A 24,996-nucleotide genomic window follows, 5' to 3' on the forward strand; every position below is an offset into this window, starting at 1 on the left:
CCCATTGATGTACAGACAGGCTTCCTTTGAACACCTGACTAGTGAAGTAATTTCTCGGGTCGTACTGCAACCTGGGAAAAGTTGAGACAACACTAATTTTGTATGCTGCTAAAAATGAATATTGGGGTAGAGATCACATAAGAATTGCGAGACCACCATCAAACACAGGTACAGACACTATATTATGAACTACACTAACTTTACAGCCCCTGTAGTATAGTCAAATAAAAAAGAAAATCCCCGAATACCCCTTTAATGTTATGGCTGATTGGTATAGAAAACAATAGCCAGTCTCACACAAAGCTCTGTTAGGTTTCTAATGTTTTCTACCATTTTAACCTAGTAACATTGTTTCACACTGAGTAAGTAGGGGAAAACAATCTGCAAATCCATCTGTTCTTCCATCTGCTTCGGGCAGCGCTGCTCCACTTGCTGCATTACACTTCACTGTAGTCATCAGTGCATAGGAAACAATATTGCAGTTGAAAGACTTGGTGCTGTCCAAGGTGCTACTTCAAACACTGTGGTCCTGGATGAGGTAAACAGATATGAAGTACAATATATGGTAACATAGGAAAAACCTTTACCAGGTCAGATAATCATACCACAGGCAATGACTCTATTATATCTGCTATTCATTGCTACAATTTAACCATTTATGACAAGACCATCTATCATTTTCTAAGAAGTAGATCATTTTGTAGTATTATATATGAATTCTCTGGTGCTTGCAGAGCTTCCCCTTATTCTGCTGTGTTTCACAAGTCCCTAAATCTCACAATGTTATACTCCCTATAACACCAATAACGTATCAGGATATTACTGGTTAAATTATTATCTTTTGTTTACAGTTTTCTTGGAGATTTATCATAATACAGATTTTTGCTGCTTCATAACATAACAAGCTGCTGCAGAACATCAGAATACACACCTGAGCTGCTGCAGAATATAATTGACACAGCTGCGGCAGATAATCATTAATGAACCTCTCAACTGCTGCAGAACATCTTATATACAGCTACTGTAGAACATAATACACACAGCGGCTACAAAAAACATCATGATACACATCTCAGCTGCTGCAGAACATTATAATACAGCTGCTACAGAACTTTATAACATAAATAGGTGCTGCAGAACATTATAATACATATCTCAGCTGCTGCAGAACATTATAATACATATCTCAGCTGCTGCAGAACATTATAATACAGCTGCTACATAACTTTATAACATAAATAGGTGCTGCAGAACATTATAATACATATCTCAGCTGCTGCAGAACATTATAATACATATCTCAGCTGCTGCAGAACATTATAATACAGCTGCTACATAACTTTATAACATAAATAGATGCTGCAGAACATTATAATACATATCTCAGCTGCTGCAGAACATTATAATACAGCTGCTACATAACTTTATAACATAAATAGGTGCTGCAGAACATTATAATACATATCTCAGCTGCTGCATAACATTATAATACATATCTCAGCTGCTGCAGAACATGATAATACATATCTCAGCTGCTTCAGAACATACCACAAAGCTGCTTCAGAAAACATCATAGTACACATCTCAAATGCTGCAAAACTTAATAATACATAAAACTGCTGCAGAACAGTTGGATACCCAGTGCTGCTTCATAACATCATGGCTGCTGCAGAACATTATAATACAGCTGTCGCAGGACATTATACATACATATCTCAGCTGCTGCAGAACATAATACCCACAGCTGCTATAGAACCTCATAATACAAACTTCAGCTGCTATTAAACATCATAATACACACCTCTGCTCCTGCAGAACCTCATAATACACCTGAGTTACTGCAGTGGTTAAGATATTGGGAGTCACCTTAGAGTTTGATGACTTGATTTATCTAGACCTGACCTGCAGCCTTGTACATTTATTAGGTCACAGAACACCTTAGTGATCTCTATTATAGGACACTGAATGGTATTTCTAAAGTATGCAAGTTTTATTTCCTTACCAAGACTGACACGAATGGCGTTGTCAATGTCAGAGTTATCCTTAGTGTAAGGAGAACAGATGCAGACAAGGTTAATTGTTAATTTGTTTGATTGTAATCCAATCCACAAGGCCAGCATCATCAGTCAGGGCTATTAAATCTTGCCCAAAAACACACAGATAATGAGTGTCTGTGCCGGTGTAAAGTGCAAGACTGCTAGCCACATCATGGCCACCTGTATATAGCACATCCCTAGCTTTAAATGGCATTGCACCACCACCGCAACAGCAGCGCCCACAGGGGGAATGACCCAGTGGCAGAGCAGCTTTCTGGCCGTCTCCCAATCTTTTAACTATTAGCACATGATAAGTATGTTTTGCCATCTGTTCACACTGGTGCTGTGCTGTACAGTAGCCATTGCTGCCGTAGTGCTGTGTCTGAGCTTGGTCGGGCAGCATTGGGGCTGCTTTGCCACTGGCCCGTTCCCCCTGTGGGTGCTGGCGTTGCAGGGGTGGTGGTTCCCGTCTAGCTCAGCACCATTTTATTATATGTTATGGATGTTAGGTACCTGCTAAATACAGGTGACTGTGACGTGGCTAGTGGACTGTCAGTCTATGATCATATGTACATTAATGACCTGTTAGTTTATTTATATATATATATATATATATATATATATATATATATATTACACAAATAGGCAACAGCACTCCCGTATGGTGCAAATAAAATGGTCCTTTATGTATATACGGATGCCCTCATGTCCTTCTCTGAGTATGTGCCAGTGTCTCCTCATGATGTTCGTAATTTTCTGTGATGCCTCTGAGTACGTGGAGACAAAGGCTCACGGCCTCTGAGCAGCTCCTGTCTGTCCATACCCACTACTTTTCTCCTACAGTCGTCCACTAGTCTTCTAGGACTGGTCCTATAACCATTAATAAGCTTCTTACACCTCTCAGCCAGAATGTTGGACCACTCTTTCTTTGCAAACTGCTCCAGGTCTCTCTTATTGGAAGGCGCCTTTTCCCAACAGCAATTTTAAGATCTCTCCATAGGTGTTCAATGGAATTTAGATCTGGACTCATTGCTGCCACTTCAGAACTCTCCAGCGCTTTGTTGCCATCCATTTCTGGGTGCTTTTTGATGTATGTTTGGGGGTCATTGTCCTGCTGGAATACCCAAGATCTCGTACGCAAACCCAGCTTTCTGACACCGGGCTGTACAGTGTGACCCAAAATCCTCAGATTTCATGATGCCTTCCACACATTCAAGGCACCCAGTGCCAGAGGCAGCAAAACAACCCCAAAACATAATTGAACCTCCACCATATTTCACTGTAGGTACTGTGTTCTTTTCTTTGTAGGCCTCATTCTGTTTTCGGTAAACAGTAGAATAATGTGCTTTACCAAAAAGCTCTATCTTGGTCTCATCTGTCCACAAGATGTTTTCCCAGAACGATTTTGGCTTACTCTAGCTCATTTTGGCAAAATGTAGTCTTGCTTTTATATGTCTCTGTGTCAGCAGTGGGGTCCTCCTAGGTCTCCTGCCATAGCATTTCATTTCACGTAAATGTCGACAGATAGTCCGTGCTGACACTGATGCCCCCTGAGACTGCAGGACAGCTTGAATATCTTTGGAACTTGTTTGGGGCTGCTTATCCACCATCTGGACTATCCTGCGTTGACACCTTTCATCAATTTTCCTCTTCCGTCCACGCCCAGGGAGATTAGCTACAGTGCTATGGGTTGCAAACTTCTTGATAATGTTGCGCACTGTTGACAAAGGCAAATCTAGATCTCTGGAGATGGACTAGTAACCTTGAGATTGTTGATATTTTTCCACTATTTTACTTCTCAAGTCCTCAGACAGTTCTCTTCTCCTCTTTCTGTTGTCCATACTGTGGCACACACAGACACACAATGCAAAGGCTAAGTGAACTTCTCTCCTTTTTTATCTGCTTTCAGGTGTGATTTTTATATTGCAAAAAACCTGCTTGAAACAATCTTATTTTTCCTAAATTTTTAAAGGGTGCCAATAATTTTGTCCAGACCATTTTTGGAGTTTGGTGTGATATTATGTCCAATTAGCTTTTTTTCCTCCCTTTTTTGGTTTAGTTCCAATACACACAAAGGGAATAAACATGTGTATAGCAAAACATGTGTTACTGCAAACCTTTTCTGTGAGAAATACTTTCGTTTTCACATTTACGGCCATGACTATGTATGTATGTATATATATATTAGGGATCGACCGATATCATTTTTTTAGGGCCGATACCGATAATCGGTGGAGGTTAGGGCCGATAGCCGATAACTTATACCAATATTCCGGTATAAGTTATCGGCTATTTATCCCCCCCTCGACACCGCTGCAGGTCATTGATTTAAAGCGGGCGCGGGTTGCGGTGCGGGGGGCGGGGCATTATCGGCTTATCGGCAAGGTAATTGCCGATACCGATAATGCCCAAAATCGTGATTATCGGCCGATAATATCGGCCATACCGATGATCGGTCGATCCCTAATATATAAAACGCACAGGATCTAACGCACAGGATATTTGTGCAAGATGCAAGTGTGCGACCATGTCTATTTTTCTCCAGTGATTGAAAACTATAGGTATATGTATATTATTGTTTTTTTTTTTTTATCTTATTATTAAAAAAAATATAAAAATTCTGGTACAGCAAACATATACTTATACAGTAAGTATCTGACAATATTGTTGCATATGATATATTTATATATATATTTATTTATTAAAATTTTTGGTCATTTTGACAAGTTATGTGAAAGTATTTTAGCTGTTGACCATTGACTCGCATAAGTGGAATTTTTTTTTTCATGGGAAAATGATACTGTATTGCTTTAATAGCCTATATATTGCTTTAGTAGACATTTGATGAGGAGACCAGTGTTGATATAAAATCTTTATTGGGGAAGGAGAACATCTCGGCATCTTCTGCAGCTTGCCTTACTTGAGCATGGCGCTTGTTGATAGAATCTTTATTTTACATAAGTGGAAAGGAAATGAGGAGAAGATAGTTGTGAGAGCAGGAAACAAGGGTCTTTACTGCTTGCATTACATTTCCGCAGGCCCTTGTGAGGATTGTGATAGCAATCTGAAGGGGAGAAATAGTTATAAATATTTATTCTTGCCGGCTACCACTCATGTGAATGCAGTTCATCAATCATAGCCGGGCCGGGTAATTGTGGGCTTGTCAACAATTAACGGGACATAAACAGTTGATGAATGGGCAGTTAAATGAAAGTGTTCCCAAGGACGGGCTGAAATGATAAACCAGGGTGCTGCAAATATTACAACAAAAAGATTGCTATAATTAAAACAAAGCAAGGTTAATGAGATGTAAAATTGCGTATAATGTCTGCACTATAACGCTTGGATCCGGCAAATCGTGTCTGCGATTCAAGTGTCAGACAAAAGAATTTCACAAATTTACAACTTTGGCTGAACCTAGATAAATGCATAATTGTGGATTGCATAAGATATATAATGTGTGTTAGCACATACGGTATATCCCATTATATAGCTGATATTTTTATTTAGTTGCACTGTAAAAACATTTTGACATCATACTTGTTACATAGATGCGACTTTTGACTTTTTTTTTATTATGTGGAAGTTCAAATGCAAACATTTGTTATACTAAATTAGTTATTTTTTTATTAGAGACTTAAAAAAAGCATATGGCCAGACGCAGTACAGAGATAAATAAAAGCTGTGTATTTCTTGGACAGTTTAAACAACTTTCAGCATGATTACAGTGCTCTCTTCTGCCACCTTTGTCCATGTCAGGAACTGTCCAGAGCAGGAGCAAATCCCCATAGCAAACCTCTCCTGCTCTGGACAGTTCCTGACACGGACTGAGGTGTCAGAAGAGAGCACTATGGTCAGACTGGAAAGAACTACACAACTTCCTCTGTAGTATACGGCAAATGATGAGTACTGGAAGGATAAAGATCTTCAAATAGAAACAATTTACAAATCTGTTTAACTTTCTGGATTGAAAAAAGTTTTCCTCCGGAGTACCCTTTTAATGGGTACATAGGTATGTGGTAGATCCGTGTTTTCCAACCAGCTTGCCTCCAGCTGTTGCAAAACTAGAAGGTTCAGCATGCATGGACAGCCAAAGGCTGTCTGGGCGTGCTGGGAGTTGTAGTTTTGCAGTCGCTGGAGTGCACTGGTTGGAAAACATTGATGTAGATACTTAGTAAGGTAGATACTTGTTTGGGTAGCTTGATACATTAAATGGATACATAGATATGAGGTCGATATTTAGGTAGGCAGACGCTTGTGTTGGTAGGGAGATACTTAGGTGGTTTGGTGGGTAGGTAGATACTTAAATGGATACATAGATACCTACATAGATGGATATCTATAGATATGAGGTAGATATTTAGGTAGGCAGACAGTTGTGTAGGTAGAGAGATACTTAGGTTGGTTAGTGGGTAGGTAGATGCTTAAATGGATACATAGACACCTACATAGATGGATATCTATAGATATGAGGTAGATATTTAGGTAGGTAGATATAAATCAGAATACTAGCAGCACTACCTCAAGTTTGTCAACAAAGAGTGTGCCTGCCTCCAAAACTTGATCTAAGTCCACAGCACATAGTAGAACAATGGCATGCTTAATTAGACACTTAACTAGGTAGATATAGATATATATATAGATGAATAGATAAATAGATTAGGAAATATAAGGAAACAAAGGTATTCTGAAGAGTTTCTATATATATATTTTAGAGAGGTATATATGTATATTTGCTCAAATTATAGTTTAATTTTGTAGGGTATTTATTTCTTGAAACCTACAACAGTATTTCAACACTTTTTTGGTGTTTTCCTTTCTAGACTGCTGTGCCACGCCATGAAGGATCACATAGTGCGGGTCGCTAATGAAGCGGAGTTTATTTTGAACAGACAGAGAGCAGAGGATGTCCACAAACACGCTGAGTTTGAGGTAAGCAGCGCCCATGATGAGGTCCGGCCTCTCTGCTTTCAATCAGTCAACACTTCCCCTGTAACTCCATTCACAAGGCCCTTTTTTGTACTTAAGCAACACGAACGTGCCTTTAATTCAGCTCAGGCCATTTTGGAAAGCCATGGTTAATGTCAGGCACAAGGAACTGGTTGAATATTTACTTCCCTGTGTGATATTCATGAACATATTTGCAGCTTGGAGCAATTCCTTCATCAAAAGCAAGTGTCTTGATGTGCACTTATTGCACTAATGTTTCCAGGAACCCAGCAGATTTATTACAAAGAAAACTGCTTTTATAGCATCTCATCATACTAGTTTACATATTTCCAGAATGTCCATCATTTGAGGAGGAAATTGAGCAATGTGTATGGAGGAGGAGGACTTACATTGCAGTTAAAGTTGTGTTTGTATTTCGAAGGTTTTTGCAGAATAGAATTTGTGTGATCATGTGTGTGTATGCTTGTATTTTATATTTGTAATATACATTGGTTAAATTTTTTTATATTTTTTGGTGAAAAAATCCTTCCTTGTCCCTGCAGCTATTGTTTGTGTGTGTCTGTGCGGAAACACAATATAGGAAGTGTGGGTGGACAAGCAGGGCTCTGTGCAGGCTCCTGACTTGTCAGCCTGCTGTGTGAGCCAGGGGCGTGTCACAGAACCACAGCACTCAGAGCCATGCTTGTCTTTAGTGCACAGATCCCTGCTTGTCCCACACACTTACTGTAATTTGTTTCCGCACAGAGACAAACAAACAATAGCTGCAGGGACAAGCCAGGATTTTTTCACCCAAAAATATAAAAAAAATGTAACCAATGTATACTACAAATATACAATACAAGCATACACACAAATGTGTTCCTGAAACACACAGCTTGGAGCAGTCATCAGCATGAGTTTACAAGAGGGCTTCACAACCCCTAACATTAAAATGTTAATGTTGAAATCTGTATAGAAGATGTATGTTAACTAGTGCTAACGTCAAAAAAATTTAGGCACAGGTCCAGCAGCATCAGTAAGCAAAGTAGTTCCTGAAACACACAGCCTGGATCAGGCAGCAGGATGCATACATAAGAGGGCTTCACAACCCCTAACATTAAAAGATCAATGTTGAAATCTCTATTGAGCATGTATGTTTGCTAGTGCTACCATAAAAAAAATTGTAAGTAATGTCCAAGACAGTCCAAGCAGCCTGGAGATGGGGAAAGCATAAGGAGCCCATATAGTGTCTGAATGGCACAGCCTGGAGTTGGCCTCAGTGCACAGAGCCCTGCTTGACCCCAGTGCACAGGGCCCTGCTTGACCCCAGTGCACAGAGCCCTGCTTGACCCCAGTGCACAGGGCCCTGCTTGACCCCAGTGCACAGGGCCCTGCTTGACCCCAGTGCACAGGGCCCTGCTTGACCCCAGTGCACAGGGCCCTGCTTGACCCCAGTGCACAGGGCCCTGCTTGACCCCAGTGCACAGGGCCCTGCTTGACCCCAGTGCACAGGGCCCTGCTTGACCCCAGTGCACAGGGCCCTGCTTGACCCCAGTGCACAGGGCCCTGCTTGACCCCAGTGCGCAGGCCCTGCTTGACCCCAGTGCGCAGGGCCCTGCTTGACCCCAGTGCGCAGGGCCCTGCTTGACCCCAGTGCGCAGGGCCCTGCTTGACCCCAGGGCGCAGGGCCCTGCTTGACCCCAGTGCGCAGGGCCCTGCTTGACCCCAGTGCGCAGGGCCCTGCTTGACCCAAGTGCGCAGGGCCCTGCTTGACCCCAGTGCGCAGGGCCCTGCTTGACCCCAGTGCGCAGGGCCCTGCTTGACCCCAGTGTGCAGGGCCCTGCTTGACCCCAGTGTGCAGGGCCCTGCTTGACCCCAGTGCGCAGGGCCCTGCTTGACCCCAGTGCGCAGGGCCCTGCTTGACCCCAGTGCGCAGGGCCCTGCTTGACCCCAGTACTAAGCGCCCTTCTTGTCCCCAGTGCGCAGAGCCCTGCTTGTCCCCAGTGCGCAGAGCCCTGCTTGTCCTCAGTGTGCAGAGCCCTGCTTGTCCTCAGTGTACAGAGCCCTGCTTGTCCTCAGTGTACAGAGCCCTGCTTGTCCTCAGTGTACAGAGCCCTGCTCTAACACTTGCTAGCAGTCTGAATCTTAGAGAACTTAGACATTCAGAGAGGGCAAATCATGTACTTGCTATTGAAGCAAATCTACAAATCCAGATTTTACCATAAGCAGTGTGCCCATACTGGTTTTAGTTTTATAGGATCATAGTTGGAGCCTTTACTTATACGAAGGTCTGAATGATTAGGTATGTTTTTTCCTCCATCTGCTTTACCTTTGAAATCCACAAACTTGTGTGTTTGGCTCTGATGAAATTAGTAAACATATCTTATGTATTGATAGAAATATTGATAGAATAAAGCCGGGGATGATAGCTGGACTATCTGCACCATGGGAGTGTGGCGAGATTCAGTCTGGAATGAAGGATATAAGAAATATTAGGATGGTGTCAGGATTGTGTAAAGGTGCCCTCCAGCTGGAGAACAGGAATGATCCCCAGACTTGATGAGCTTCTTATCTCTGCTAGACAGTTCTCTTAAGCCTGCAATTTGATGTACTAACCTTGTGCTTGTTGACCTACAAGAAAACCATCAGATGAGGTTTTTCATTTTTTCTTTTTATATTTAAAAAAAAAATCTTATTCTAACATCTAACTGTAGATATTTATTTATTTTTAGAATTGTCACTATATGGGTTATTGAATAAATACCAAAATAATTATAGCACTGCTCATACAAGTCAAGCAACTTAAATGAGGGGCATGTAAGGAGAGAGGCAATAAGATGGACTAGGGGACCTAGCAGTATATATTCCAGTGCATATATGATTTGTATGCTTTTACAATTACAGAAATCACTTTGATAAACAATAATAATCATATTCTGCTGAGAATAGATAAAAAGGAATCTAAATGTTTTTCGCATATAGGTTGTCTCTGGTATGGCATTTAAAGAGTACCTGTCATGAGCTAGATACATTTTTTTATTCCTCCCAGTTCACTACCCCCATCATGATAAACCACCCCTTGCCTTTATTTTTATTATTTCTTAACTTTTCTACCTTGATATTGTTCTGTGTCTTCTGCTCAGTCTCAGTGAGCTCCACAGACTGGCAAGGGGTGTTCCCCAAGTAGGCATGACATCAACTGAAGCCCTGCTGGGATGATCTTCCTCCCTAACTCTGCTACACACAGCCTAGAGCATTTCAGTGTCAGATGGATAGTGATTGGCTGAGACCGCACACCCCTCCCCCACAGCTCTCAGCCCTGAACTCTACAGTGTATAAACTCTCCCTAACAGCTGCAAAATAGCAGAAATATTAAGCACAAAATTTGGCACTATGCACTGAAGGCATCATTACTCTACAGTCTAGATCAGCTCAAATGGAAAGGGAGCTGAAATATTCATATCTCTATACACTGTGCTGAGCTGAGGTCCTGTCTGCATTTCCTGACTTTTGTCTCTGCCAGGCTGCTGCAGGAGACAATCTGCAAGCAGGACTTCAAGCAGGACCAGAAGGGGACCCCTGGTGGCCAAACTTTTAGTGTTTAATTTTACACAAAAAGTTTCCAAATTGTATTAAGAAATATATTAGAGAAGTCATTCAAATAGGCAAATCTGTAACATATTAGTTTTTATTGCTAATGACAGGTACCATTTAAAACTAAATTCTGTTTTTTTTTACCTATATCCTGCACACTCACATCACCAGTGCTACAACGCCATTTAAAAAAAAAAAATCTATGCATCTATGTGTTTTATTTCTCTAACTTCTTCATGTGATCACCAGTCTGACTTCTAAGTCTTCCAGTGCTTAATGCCACCATCACCTACCAGATCTTTTCCAACAGCTTCCAGATCCATCTCCTCCCCTCCCAGCTTTATCTGCTGACATTATGGAATCAGGATATATAGGTTTTCCCTCCCGAGGTGGCTTCTTGCCCTGGATGATTAACACTATCCATACATGCTGCTTCCAGTGCTTGCTGTATGAAACACCTGCAATGATAATGGTTATCTAGGGTCGTGGTCTTCAAACTGTAACCCTCGTGTGGCTGTCCGGCATGCTGGCAGTTGTAGTTTTGCAACATCTTGAGAGTTACAGTTTGGAAACCATTTATTTAGGGGGATAGGCAACTTCTTTGAACCGTAGTTCGGTCTTGTGAGACCCAATACAAAATCTGTAACAGGGCCCCCTAGCTACCATATGTCATTTATAATACAGGTGTCTTCGTATGATGTTAAGTAACCTAAGGACACCCGATGTATCTACTCCCCTACTTTGAACTGGCATTTATTTGGTTCCTTTAAAATAAATAGATTTTCTCATAATAAATGATGATTGTGGGAACGGTGCGTCTACATAAATTCTTAAGTCATGATATCAGTCATTAGAACAAGCCGTACAAAAGGTGTTGTCCAAATGTCAAGCTTTCCTTATTTACCTTGTATGAATGTTGAGGCAATGCAACCGGCTCAGATACGTGCATATTATCCCAGACCATTCTGTCCAGTCAATGAGCTGACTGTTAATATTCATTATAGCATCATTCAGAGGGAGGCCTGATAATTCAATCTTACAGTCCAATTACAGGATGAAGTATTAGCCTCATTACCGGCCCACCATTCCGCTAATTGCTTTGGTTATGTTTGATAACATATTAACCCATTAGAGGGTTTATCCCTTTGTTGAAATACATGCTTTCCTTTCATACTATCATTATAATTTGCAGTAGGTTTGAATACAATAATTTTGTTTGTGTAATAAATATATATATATATATATATATATATTTGTTTTTGTATCTTGCTAAAAAATATTTTCAATAAAGCATAGTTGACGGAAATATTTATGAAATTTAAATAGTAATAAATATTTGTGTCAATAATGTTTTATAGAAAATATATACCGGTAATTCTTTTTGCAAGATCCAAAAACTAAAAAAATTGTATTTAAAAAATGAGAAGTTAATAAATAAGATCATGACCTAAAAAGACAAAAGACCTAAAAGGACGCGTAAAGCCTAGTCAGAAAGAATTCTGGTCTTCATACAGAAAAGGGGGTATACAAAATATTTTGTGTTTCCCATATTAGCAACCATTCAGATCACAGCTTTATTTTCCAACCTGCTGTGTTAAAAAAAAAAAAAAAAAAAAAATATATACAACATTTTTGCAACAAAATCTTCCTCCCCAGATTTTGGTACACATTTTGCAAATAACATAGGGGTTTCGACAAAAGGTGCATGGATTTAACCCCTTAACGACCAAGGACGTAAATTTATGTCCTGGTGCTGCGGTACTTAGCACACTAGGACGTATATTTACGTCCTGTACATGACCGCGAGCATTGGAGCGATGCTCGAATCATGCGCGGCTGGTCCCGGCTGCTGATCGCAGCCAGGGACCCGCCGGTAATGGCTGACATCCGCAATCGCGCAGATGTCCGCCATTAACCCCTCAGATGCAGTGATCAATACAGATCACGGCATCTGCGCAAGAAATATGGATGATCGGATCGCCCGCAGTGCTGCCGTGGTGATCCGTTCATCCAGAACGGCGCACAGAGGTCCCCTAACCTGCCTCGGGCTGCCTTCCAGGGGTCTTCTGCTCTGGTCTGATATCAAGCAGACCAGAGCAGAAGATGACCGATAACACTGATCAGGGCTATGTCCTTTACATAGCACTGAACAGTGTTAGCAATCAAGTGATTGCTATAAATAGTTCCCTATGGGGACATAAAAAGTGTAAAAATAAAAGTAAAATAAAAAAAAATTAAAATCCCCTCCCCCAATAAAAATGTAAAATGTCCTTTTTCCCATTTTACCCCTATAAAGTGTAAAAAAATAAAATAAAAAATGAATACACATATTTGGTATCGCCACGTGCGTAAATGTTATTGATCCTGTGCGGTGAAAAAAATTAAAAAGTGCAAAATTGCTGTTTTTTATGTCACATTTTATAAAAAAATTTACATTTATAAAAGTTTTATATACACAAATGTGGTATCAATAAAAAGTACAGATCACGGCGCAAAAATTGAGCCCTCATACCGCTGCTTATACGAAAAAATGAAAAATATATAGGTCATCAAAGATTTTAAAAATACAAATTTGGTTAAAAAGTTTAAGATTTTTTTTAAGCGCAACAATAATAGATAAGTATGTAATCATGGGTATCATTTTAATCGTATTGACCCACAAAATAAAGAAAACATGTCATTTTTACTGTACATTGTACGGGTTGCGCCATACATTTTAAATGAGTAATGGTAAAATGAGAGGTGTCATTACGCAGGACAACTGGTCGTGCAATAAACAGTCTGTGGATGAAAATATATAAGAGTTATGATTTTTAGAAGATGAGGAGGAAAAAACAAAAATGCAAAATGCTAAAATAAAATTGGCCTGGTCCTTAAGATCAAAATGTGCTTGGTCCTTAAAGGAGTAGTCCAGTGGTGACTCAGTGATGAGCAACTTATCCCCTATCCTAAGGATAGGGGATAAGTTGCAGATCGCGGGGGTCCGACCGCTGGGGCCCCCTGCGATCTCCTGTACGGAGCCCCGACAGCCCGCGGGAAGGGGGCGTGTCGACCTCCGCACGAGGCGGCGGCCGACACGCCCCCTCAATACAACTCTATGGCAGAGCCGAAGCGCTGCCTTCGGCAATCTCCGGCTCTACCATAGCGATGTATTGAGGGGGCGTGTCGGCCGCCGCTTCGTGCGGGGGTCGACACCCGCTATCTGGGCCGAGAGCCGGGGCCCCGTACAGAGAGATCGCAGGGGGCCCCAGCGGTCGGACCCCCCGCGATCTCAAACTTATCTCCTATCCTTAGGATAGGGGATAAGTTTTTCACCACTGGACTACCCCTTTAAGGGGTTAATTGAGACTCTATGCACTACAATTTTGTTGCAAATTTCTAGATGAAAGTAAGCCAACCAAATACAGAGTTACAAAGGTACAGAGTTGTTAATCTTAAAATGCCTTTTATTCCAGGGTACTATACAAGTTATACAAAAAGTGAATAAATGTGCACCAAAATTATAAAAACATCAGTCACTTGGATAAATCTGGTGCATGCTGTTTTAAGTATTAGATGGTAATAGTGATTTCTTTTAATACAGCATAGTAGATTTCTTAGATGTTGAAGCTTTCAGTATTGTTTTTTACATGTATGTATTACTTTCCGTGCAGTAAATCATTACAGAATATTTCATATACTTGTGTAAAGCCAAATACAATCAGTCAGAAAATAAAAAGCTAAAACATAATTTTCACTTCTAGGACAGACAAAGGTACATTTATCTGGTTGTTGTCCAGCTGAAAACAGAGGAGACAAGCACCAGGGATGGAAAGAAACAGGCACAGATGATACAATAGTTCAGCCATAGTGTCCTATACGTCCTCTGGCATAATTAGGATATCCTTTAGGGCCAAACCTCATTTCTCAAAGTATGACTGTCCAAGAAGTGAATATTTTTAAATTATAAATAAAGGTTATGTTTTTAGCTTGTTCTTTTCTGATTAATTGTATTTGCTTTCTTTGCCACACAAATACATGACCAACAACTTATGGAATGTCATTTACAATATGGTTAGACCCTTGGAGCTCCCCATTAGACTGTTTTTTTTTTCTTTCTAGTCTCCGACAAAAACACCAGTTAATTATAGTTTGTGTTTTCTCCCAAAGTCACAATGTGCCCAATACGCTGCTGACAGGAGAGAAGAGGAAAAGATGTGTGATCATCTCATCAGCGCTGCCAAACATAGAGACCACGTGACGGCCAATCAGCTGAAGCAGAAGATCCTCAACATACTGACCAATAAGCATGGGGCGTGGGGAGCCATATCACAGAGGTAGGATTAGATTTATGTTTTTATCCGATTATTGCTAAAGGGAACCTGTCATCACTTTCATGGCACCTAAATCTAGGCAGTCCCCAGTGGCTTCTGATTGCTATATACTCAAACAGGGAAAGATCTGTCAAAACTGGTGGAGCAGGGAGAAGCCCCAAAGACTCATGGTTCAGGCAGCATGAAAGGGATGACAGGTTTGTGTACCTGTTAAAAAATAAATAAATAAATAAACCTGTCAAAAGTTTTTATTGGTCAGGGTCCTGATTAAACTGATTAAAAGAAAGAGCCATGTTCTGCCCTTCCCACTCTGTGTCTGAAACCAGGACGACCCTTTAGACCAACATTGAGCCTGTCCTCATCAAGTTACACAGAACCGGGAGAGACCACGGTAAGAAAGGGCACTTCTCCCTGCTCATTCTTGTGATCGGTTGGGGTCTGAACACTGATAAAAGTTTAATTGAAGTGGACTATCTATAAAGAACTATGGTGTTGGTGGACAATAAACTTATTTAGTTGGCTGAGCCCTCCCTACAGCCTTATCTGGAATTTGGTTTTCTTACTTGTCACTAACCTGTTTCTTACACCTTTCCGATGACCCTCGTGTAAATGATATTTTCCTATTGACTATGTTTCATAGTTCTTTCTATGAGATGGGAATTTTATCTTTCACTCTAATATTATAAACTTATGTTTATTTTGTTCTCTGTGGGAAACTTGATTGACTTCTTCTATGTGCCCAATATTTGATGTTTTATGTTGGATCCAAGCTTTATTAAGGAAGAGAAGGGAAGCCAAAACAATCACTGTACATTTTTAGACAAGCATGTTTTACCGTTCAAGGGGTAGGAGAAACATATGTGGCACATGCCTAAAATCTCAACCATGAGACACAGTCTTTGTAGACAAAGACCGAGAATGCTCGTAAATCACATCATGTATTACTCTGATATGAAGGGCACAAAGCATATCATACTATAAGGTTTTATACATTAGAAACGCTCTGTAACAAACATCTTGGACACCCCTCAAATATTGTCGACCCCAGATGCTAGTTGGATCGTGTGATCTAAAGCAAAAGCCGCTCTCTCTGGGCTCTGTGGCAGCTCTTGATGGCTGGCAACCCTTTTCCTTACCTGGAATTGTTCTTATTAAGCTTTCCCAGGCTCCTATAAACTGGCACAACATAAACAAGAGTCTGTAAGCCTATTATGGGGTCCTCTTCTGCTGGTGTTTTTGATGAATTTCAGGTTACCTCTCTACAATATGTATTTTTATAGCCGTGTTAAGAGGCATCTGTTTCCATACAGTCGAGCTGTAACATTCCTTTAAAGGTTCTGCATTCTGTGACGAATTACTTTGAAAAATCAAATAAAAAAAAAACACACAGGTAATAAAGTCCAGATGAGCATTCTCCGAAAGTAAATTGAAATGTTTCTGCTTTGTGGTCTCCTATCTGTACCCAAAGACTGGCAGTAGTGCAAGAAGCAAAACAGCCAGAGGTCTGATGTGCCACCAATTATGACTCCAAATTGGAAGAGCACTGTACGCGGCCAACAAGACACACCGGCCAATTTTACAGAAGATTGGTGCAGCAAAATTTGTCCGTAGAAAATTGATCTGTTATGGATCTAGCCTTTACTGAATTATAAGGTATATAGGAAACTGTTTTAGCATTATGGTACCGTGGTAATGCTTGCATGGGTAATTTTTTATTTTACTTTCTGTATAAACTCTTTCAATAGATAGATAACTTTTTAATTTTTTGTTAAGCAGTATGTCTAAAGCCCATTTAACTCTAAACGTCTAATAATAAATAAATGTTATGCATGTTATTGTAGGTACAGGCAATGTACTGTATCATAATATCGTGCATTTTTACTGCGCTTGTCAGGTACCTCTGGCTTTACTTAAAGGGGTACTCCGCCCCTAGACATCTTATCGCCTATCATGTCAGATCGCCATGGTCCTGCTGCTGGGGACCCCCGGGATCTCCGCTGCGGGCACCCCGCTATCATTACTGCACAGAGGACGCTCGCTCTGTGCATAATGATCGGCGATACAGGGGCCGGAGCATTGTTACATCATGGCTCCGCCCCCTCATGATGTCACGGCACGCCCCCTCAATACAAGTCTATGGGAGGGGGCGTGGTGACCATCACGCCCCCTCCCATAGACTTGCATTAAGGGGGCGGGCCGTGACGTCACAAGGTGGAGACGTGACGTAATGATGCTCCGGCCCCTGTATCGCAGGTCTTTACGCACAGAGCGAGCGTGTTCTGTGCAGTAATGATAGCGGGGTGCCCGCAGCAGAGATCCTGGGGGTCCCCAGCAGCAGGACCCTGGCGATCTGACATCACGGGATAAGATGTCTAGGTGCGGAGTACCCCTTTAAGGCTCTGTTGAATTGTGCATATTACAATATAACAACATGCTCTCTCTTGTTTTCCCCAATAACAGACCCCACTGAAGAATGGGATTGCCCATATACACATTGGGGTGGATGTACTTTGTGCCAGAATTCTAGCATAATTTGTGGCAAAAAAAAAATGTATTTTATGACTTTTCATTTGCTTAAAAAGGGGGTGTGGCTTAAAGGAGAAGTACATACAAAGACATACATTCAAACACTTACCCCCGATCCTGAGTATATTGGATACGTTTTCGATTGCTTGGGGGACCAACCGCAGGGATTCCCTGTGATCTCCCGTATGGGGCTTCGGCTCTCCCCAGGAACAGAGCCAAAGATAGTCTAATTGCTCTCCCATAGAGATATATGGATGGTACGTGTCAGCCGCTGGTTCTTGCGGGTGTTTTGATGTTCCGTTCCCTTAGAGAGCAGGGACCCGTACAGGAGACGGTGGGGGGGTCTCAAACTCCCCCCCCCCCCCAATCTAAAACTCATCCCCTATCCTGCCAATATGGGATATGTTTTTGTACATGATGTATCTCCTTTAAGATGTGACTCAGTACACCAAAAATTAGACTGAATTCAAGTGTAAAATTCTGGTGTAGTTTAAATGCGCACTGTTGGAAAAAAAATAACTAAAAACTTTTCATATCTTGTGACATCAAAAGTTTTGATAGGTCGCATTTAGACCCCAACCAATCAGTAGAACGAGTTCTCCCTCAACTCTGTGTCATGTGACCGATACAGTCTCATTATGTAAGTCTATATGACCATCTTGCTCACATAGGTTCAGTGGGAAGAGAAATACAGAACAGTGTTATTCTCTCTCTGCTTGTTCAGCTGATTAGTCTTGGTCTGAACACTCTGATCCGACTGATAAAAACTTTTGATATCTGCCTAGTACATGTCCAAAGTTATAATAACAGGTAAGTTTTACAACAACTTATAGTTGGTCTTAACTTGGACTAGGCACTTTAGTAATTGAGTGTGGGCATCCTGGTTAACCAATGTGGGTAACTGCTTACTATGCTAATAAAAAATAAATTGGGGCTCAAGGTCTTGAACAAATGGCCATATGATATAGATTAAATAAAATAACTATTTATTAGTATATATATATATGTATATATATATATATATATATATATATATATATATATATATAGGACTAGTGGAGATAGGCATCCCACAGGGCCCTTGTGATGACGCCGCTCCAACTAGTATAACAATAAGTAAAATAGTAAATGTATAAAAATACAGATATTAAAATATTATAATATTAAAAATGTGACCACTTAACTGCTTACTATTGTGGTCTGCATCGTGCATGGTATTGTTTACACCCTTACTGGGGATATGTGCAATAGATGGTCACAGATTTATTAAAATCTGTGCAAAGGAAAAGTTGCTCAGTTGCCCATAGCAACCAATCAGATCGCTTTTTTTCATTTTGCAGAGTTAAAAATGAAAGAAGTGAGCTGATTGGTTCCTATGGGCTACTAGATAACTTTTCCTCTGGACAGGTTTTGATAAATCTCCATTGACCTTTTGCTGCTATACTTCTATGATTACACTTATACTGTGATCTATCCTGTTGCTAGTGACCACCTTACAATATGTAATACACTGCTCAAAAAAATAAAAGGAACACTTAAACAACACAATATAACTCCAAGTCAATCACACTTCTGTGAAATCCCACTGTCCACTCAGGAAGCAACACTGATTGACAATCAATTTCACATGCTGTTGTGCAAATGGAACAGACAACTGGTGGAAATTATAGGCAATTAGCAAGACCCCCCCCCCCCCCCAATAAAGGAGTGGTTCTGCAGGTGGTGATCACAGACCACTTCTCAGTTCCTATGCTAACTGGCTGATGTTTTGGTCACTTTTGAATTCTAGCGGTGCTTTCACTCTAGTGGTAGCATGAAACAGAGTCTACAACCCACACAAGTGGCTCAGGTAGTGCAGCTCATCCAGGATGGCACATCAATGCAAGCTGTGGCAAGAAGGTTTGCTGTGTCTGTCAGCGTAGTGTCCAGAGCATGGAGGTGCTACCAGGAGACAGGCAAGTGCATCACGAGACGTGGAGGAGGCCGTCGGAGGGCAACAACCCAGCAGCAGGACCGCTACCTCCGCCTTTGTGCAAGGAGGAGCACTGCCAGAGCCCTGCAAAATGACCTCCAGCAGGCCACAAATGTGCATGTGTCCACTCAAACGGTCAGAAACAGACTCTATTAGGGCCCTATGTCCACAGGTGGGGGTTGTTTTTACAGCCCAACACCGTGCAGGATGTTTGGCATTTGCCAGAGAACACCAAGATTGGCAAATTCGCCACTGGCGCCCTGTGCTCTTCACAGATGAAAGCAGGTTCACACTGAGCAGATGTGACAGAGTCACGAGATGAGATCCTCAGACCCCTTGTGAGACCATATGCCGGTGCGGTTGGCTCTGGGTTCCTCCTAATGCAAGACAATGCTAGACCTAATGTTACTGGAGTGTGTCAGCAGTTCCTGCAAGAGGAAGGCATTGATGCTATGGACTGGCCCGCCCGTTCGCAAGACCTGAATCCAATTGAGCACATCTGGGACATCATGTCTCGCTCCATCCACCAACGCCACCTTGCAGCACAGACTGTCCAGGAGTTGGTGGATGCTTTAGTCCAGGTCTGGGAGGACATGCCTCAGGAGACCATCCGCCACCTCATCAGTAGAATGCCGAGGCATTGTAGGGAGGTCATACGGGCACGTGGAGGCCACACACACTACTGTGCCTCATTTTGACTTGTTTTAAGGACATTACATCAAAGTTGGATCAGCCTGTAGTGTGGTTTTCCACTTTGATTTTGAGTGTGACTCCATATCCAGACCTCCATGGGTTGATAAATTTGATTTCCATTGATAATTTTTGTGGGATTTTGTTGTCAGCACCTTCAACTATGTAAAGACGAAAGTATTTCATGCGATTAGTTCATTCATTCAGATCTAGGATGTGTTATCTTAGTGTTCCCTTTATATTTTTGAGCAGTATATATACAACTGGTGATGCCCTACTTGTTTCTTGTTGCTGTATTCCTCCCTAATACATTACTATATATGTGTACATGGTTTTAAGTCTTATTTTTAGTCTAATATATATTTCAATAAAGTACATTTATTACGACAAGTGACTCCATATTTTTTTCTTGTGTATAGTACTTTAGGAATTGAACAGATTTATCAAGCAGCCTGAGACTGTCTAGTCTTAGCTTAGAGATTTTAAGTAAATCTGGGCCATTATATTTTTTTGGGTCCTATGGGCTTATGTAGGATATATTAAATATTGTATAATGTTTTTTGTGCAGATGAAGAGGTCTCAAGTATAGAAAACCCCATTTTAATATGAAATATTTAGTATAATAAATATATCCATCCAGTATGTGGATAAAACTCATCTGTCAGTTGTTTTGGACATGGTTCCAGATATTTTTTGAGATATTAACCCCTTGGCTTCTCGGGCTGACTTCTACCCTTCACAGCTCTCAGGTTTGATTAATGATCTCAATCCAGAATCCAGGCTGCAAGTAATGAGTTATTTGTCGGTCATGACACAGAGGGTGTGTGAAGACATAGACATGGGGTATATAACCATTGTATCTCACCATACAGGCAGTCCGGCTGGTATGGAAGACATATGGGGATTAACTGCACAATTTATTAGTGATCATGACCCATTAGTCTGTGTCATTTTAGTGACATTGTTAAATCACAGTCTCTCATATATTGCCTTTTTTGCAATACTTTCTCTGGTGCGACTGCAATAACCAAGCCAGAAGGGAAATAATAGATTGTAGTAAAGAGTAATGATCCTAGTTAAGTGGGTGGCATGTGTGTGGTTAGTCGTATAACATTTCCTGCTCTTTAGTGGCTGAGGTTGTGGTTTCTTTTCTAATTTATATGGGGGGGGGAAAAATCTCAAGCTGCAGGTTTCACAATTCACCTATTGCTGTGAATGGTGCACAACAACAAGATTAGCTAATACCCAGCAATACCATCATGTAACCAGTCCATCCAATATAGTGGGAAAAACAATTTTGCTGTTATTATTTATCTCCGGTTACCAAAATATTCTGTAGCGCTGTAAATAGTTTGTTGACATCTAAATGTTTCGCTGTCCCATATAGGATGTTCATAGACAGACAAACTAGGGCCAATTTCATGAGAAGTGAGTTGGCCTAACAGTATTGTAGAACCACCCAGAGGAACCCAACGCCAAAATGGGGGAAACATACTGAAAGTGTATTTGATTGACACATAGTTTGTCGAAATAATAAGAAAAATATAGCAAAGTAAAAAAAAAACAGCTCCCTTCTTTTACGAAGTAAATGTCTAGGAGAAATTTGGTGAGCTGAAACCACGAGAGTGAAAGCCGAGCTTTCTTCTCAATAGTAGCAAAGGACCAACATTAACAATCACCAGCTCCCAAGACAATATATATTTTAAAGTCAAAAATTTTATTACAACATCTTTAAAAGTAAAAAAGGATAAAAAATGACAAAAAAACGCAGTTGCCGTTTAGTTGCATTTATAAAAAAAAATTTATCCTTCCTACTTTTTTTTGCCTTTTAAAGGAGTACTATCCTGCAGGACAACTTACCCTTATCCAAAGGTTAGGGAATAAATGTCTGATTGCGGGGGGTCCAACTGCTGGGACCCCCTTGTGATCTCCTGCTCGGCACCCTTACTCTCCTTAGAAATGGAGCGTGTTGACCCCCGCGTGAAGCTGGACAGTTTCATAGAAAGTGAATTGATATAACAATATTGCAGAACCTAGGACTCAGAGGAGCCCAAAGCCAAAATGGGGAAAACATACCGAAGGTGTCTTTGACTGAATCACACGTAGTTTGTAGAAGTAATAGGGAAAATATAGCAAAGAAAAAGGTGTACTCTGCTGCTCAGCGTTTGGAACAAACTGTTCCGAACGCTGGAGTCGGCGCTGGGAGCTTGTGACGTCATATCCCAGCCCTATCTCCAGCTCCCTAAAAATGATATGGTTAAAAGTCCAAAATTTTATTAGAACTTCTGTAACAGTCAAAAATTTTAAGTGGGCAAGATTAAAAATGCAACAAAATGCCAATGTTGGCCTTTTGTTGCGATTTTTATCCTTCCCATTTATGATTTTTAACTTATAAAGATGTTGTAATAACATTTTGGACTTTTAACCATATATTTTTGGGGGGGAGCTGGAGATTGTTTTACATGTAGAAATGCCCATTCCCAATAATTGAGCCATTTTAATAGGCCAGTGATCAGCCCAGCTGCTTGATTTATTGTGTGGCCAATAATACCATCGCATTCATCCACATATGGCCCTGTATAAATAGAGGTTGTGCGCTTGACAATCATGAATTTAAAGGGCTACTTGATCAATCGAGCTGTGTAAAGGCTCAGTGAATGAGATTGGCACTTGCTATCACTTTTTGCTGGCTTGTCTAGAAGGGCCTTAAAGGTGTTATCCACCATAACGGTGACTTACCTGCCAGACAGTAATGAACATGCTTAAGTAGGATTTGTGCTTGTCTTGGGGCTAAATGGCTGTGTTGTGAGTCCATAGCTGCTGCTATCTTTTTGCGAAATGTCAATTTATTGTTGGAGTTCCTTCCCTCCAACTACAAGTTCCAGGATCCCTTGTTTGTAAGCGTGAGGTCATTTTACTCCCTCCCACACATCAGTCACCCCACACATATCAGGACAGCTGCAGTCCTGTGGAGAATGATCTCCCCTCACCCACCCAGTGGTAACTCCACCCACTGAAATAAAGACAGGCTCCCTTTCAACACCTGACTAATGATGTAATTTCTCAGGCCTGCAGCCTGAGAAAGGCTTAGACAAAAGTTATTTGGCATGCTGATGGGCAAAGATCACATAAGAATTGCGAGACCAGCAGGTACACACGCTATATTATGAACTACACTAATGCTACAGTCCCTGAAACACAGTAAAAAAAAATCCCTGTAAAACCCTTTAAGTCTATAACACATAGAAATATGCAACTTAAAGGGTGCAAAAATAAATAAATAAATAAATAATAATCAGATTGACTCCTTTGTGTATAAGTTGACTTCAAAGCTGAGACCAAATTCGATCTGTGACCATAAACTTCATCAAACTATGATACCTGCTCTTAATCTCAGTCACCTGTAATTCAAAAAGGTTGATTCTGAAGGAATTTTAATTATATTAAACCTCCAAATTTGAAGTTTATATTAGAAAGAAGACAAGTATTCTGCTGTGGGAGATCATGAAAAATTCAATAATTAAAGATCCCCTTTATATGAAGGATGTTCATTGATTTGTTTTGCAAAACAATGGAAAGATGTGCATATGGTCCTGAAAAAGGAATACTTAGGATTGGCAGATTCGACCATATGGCCTTCATTATTCATGTAATAAATGCCAACAGCATGAAACAAAGCTTTTTTTTGATTTAATAAAAAAAATCCAATACATGTACCATGAGATTCCCATCAATTTGTGTTATTGTGTAATAGATATCAGAGCCATTGGGTGCTCACATATCATCCATGTTAAGTACATACAGTGGTAGAGGGTATTTTGTTTGGAAGGGTCCATTCTATGGAATTTATTGGCTTTCTTTCCATGAATATGAATTTTAGATGCAAACTGTGTGCTCTGTTATTTTCAGCCCAACGTCCTGTCTGGTGTACATCCTGTAATTGACTTCCTGTTCCTGTGTATAGGACACTCTAGCTGGAAATTCAGCCAACACTATCTCCCTCCCACTATACCTTCATGACTATAAGTCAGGAGGCAGAGTTGGCTGAATTTACAACTAGAGTGTCCTGTACACAGGAAAAGGAAGTCTGTTACAGGATGTACACCAAAAAGAACAGTTTGCGTAAAATCTATTAGACAGTTGAAAATAGGTTTCATAGTCGGGCAACGCCTTTAAAATCTAAGGAAAATATAAGATATTGGCCTGTTTAGCAGCCAAGGTAATAGTTAAAGCGGATCTGTCAGCAGCAAAATGAGTATAAATTAGCAAATGGCTAGTTGTCAGGATTCCAAGCATTTTTTTTTTATCCACATAGTCCCTTCCAGTTCCAAGATATAATAAGCTTTTTGTTTTTGCTATTATGCAAATGAGGCTCAAAAGCCCAGGGGGCATTCCCCACAGCACAGCAAGAGTGTTGTGGGATTCCCTATTGTGGAATGCTAGACCATGAAGAAACAATGATATTTGGGTTCTTCAGAGGATCATTCATACAAGGACTTCAGTAATGGAAAACCAGAGCATGGCCAAAACATGCACAGGGTATTTTCTTAACAATCCAAAAAGAGCTTTCCTGTAGGACATCTGTTGACCTTATACCATGAAGCTGTAATGCCAACATCTTCATATATATAGACGAGACAATATAGATATTCATAAAATAACTAATCTTCCATTGTTTTATTCTACTCCCACAATCAAATACAATAATGGGGATCTGTTTTTTCCCTTTCAGAAACACTATTTTGGGTTGTATTTGGTATTGTAACTCGGGCCCTTTTAGGTGAATTGTACTGAGGTGCACTACCAGACACAGCCCATGGTGACATTGGTTATGAAAAAAAAAGTATATTCTATTCTATCCTGGATGACACTTTTAAAAATAATTTAACTCTTCTGACTTATTAAAGCAGTTGTTGAGTTATGAAAACCCTTTTTA

General features: G+C 40.7%; 1 protein-coding gene across 6 annotated transcripts in view; it reads left to right on the forward strand.

Moving 5' to 3' along the window:
• NBEA (neurobeachin) overlaps window positions 1–24,996 on the forward strand; it is a 698,360-nt gene that overhangs the window by 405,215 nt on the left and 268,149 nt on the right. For 5 of the 6 annotated variants that reach the window (XM_056561916.1, XM_056561911.1, XM_056561913.1 and 2 more), the window contains 2 exons: window positions 6,860–6,968; window positions 14,709–14,875. In XM_056561916.1, the coding sequence (XP_056417891.1) occupies window positions 6,860–6,968; window positions 14,709–14,875 (276 nt within the window). Of the gene's footprint in view, window positions 1–6,859; window positions 6,969–10,884; window positions 10,949–14,708; window positions 14,876–24,996 lie in introns of those variants that run through there. The other variant, XM_056561915.1, reaches the window with a different exon arrangement.

This window comes from Hyla sarda, chromosome 2, assembly GCF_029499605.1.
Source record: "Hyla sarda isolate aHylSar1 chromosome 2, aHylSar1.hap1, whole genome shotgun sequence".
In the NCBI taxonomy this organism is placed as follows: domain Eukaryota; kingdom Metazoa; phylum Chordata; class Amphibia; order Anura; family Hylidae; genus Hyla; species Hyla sarda.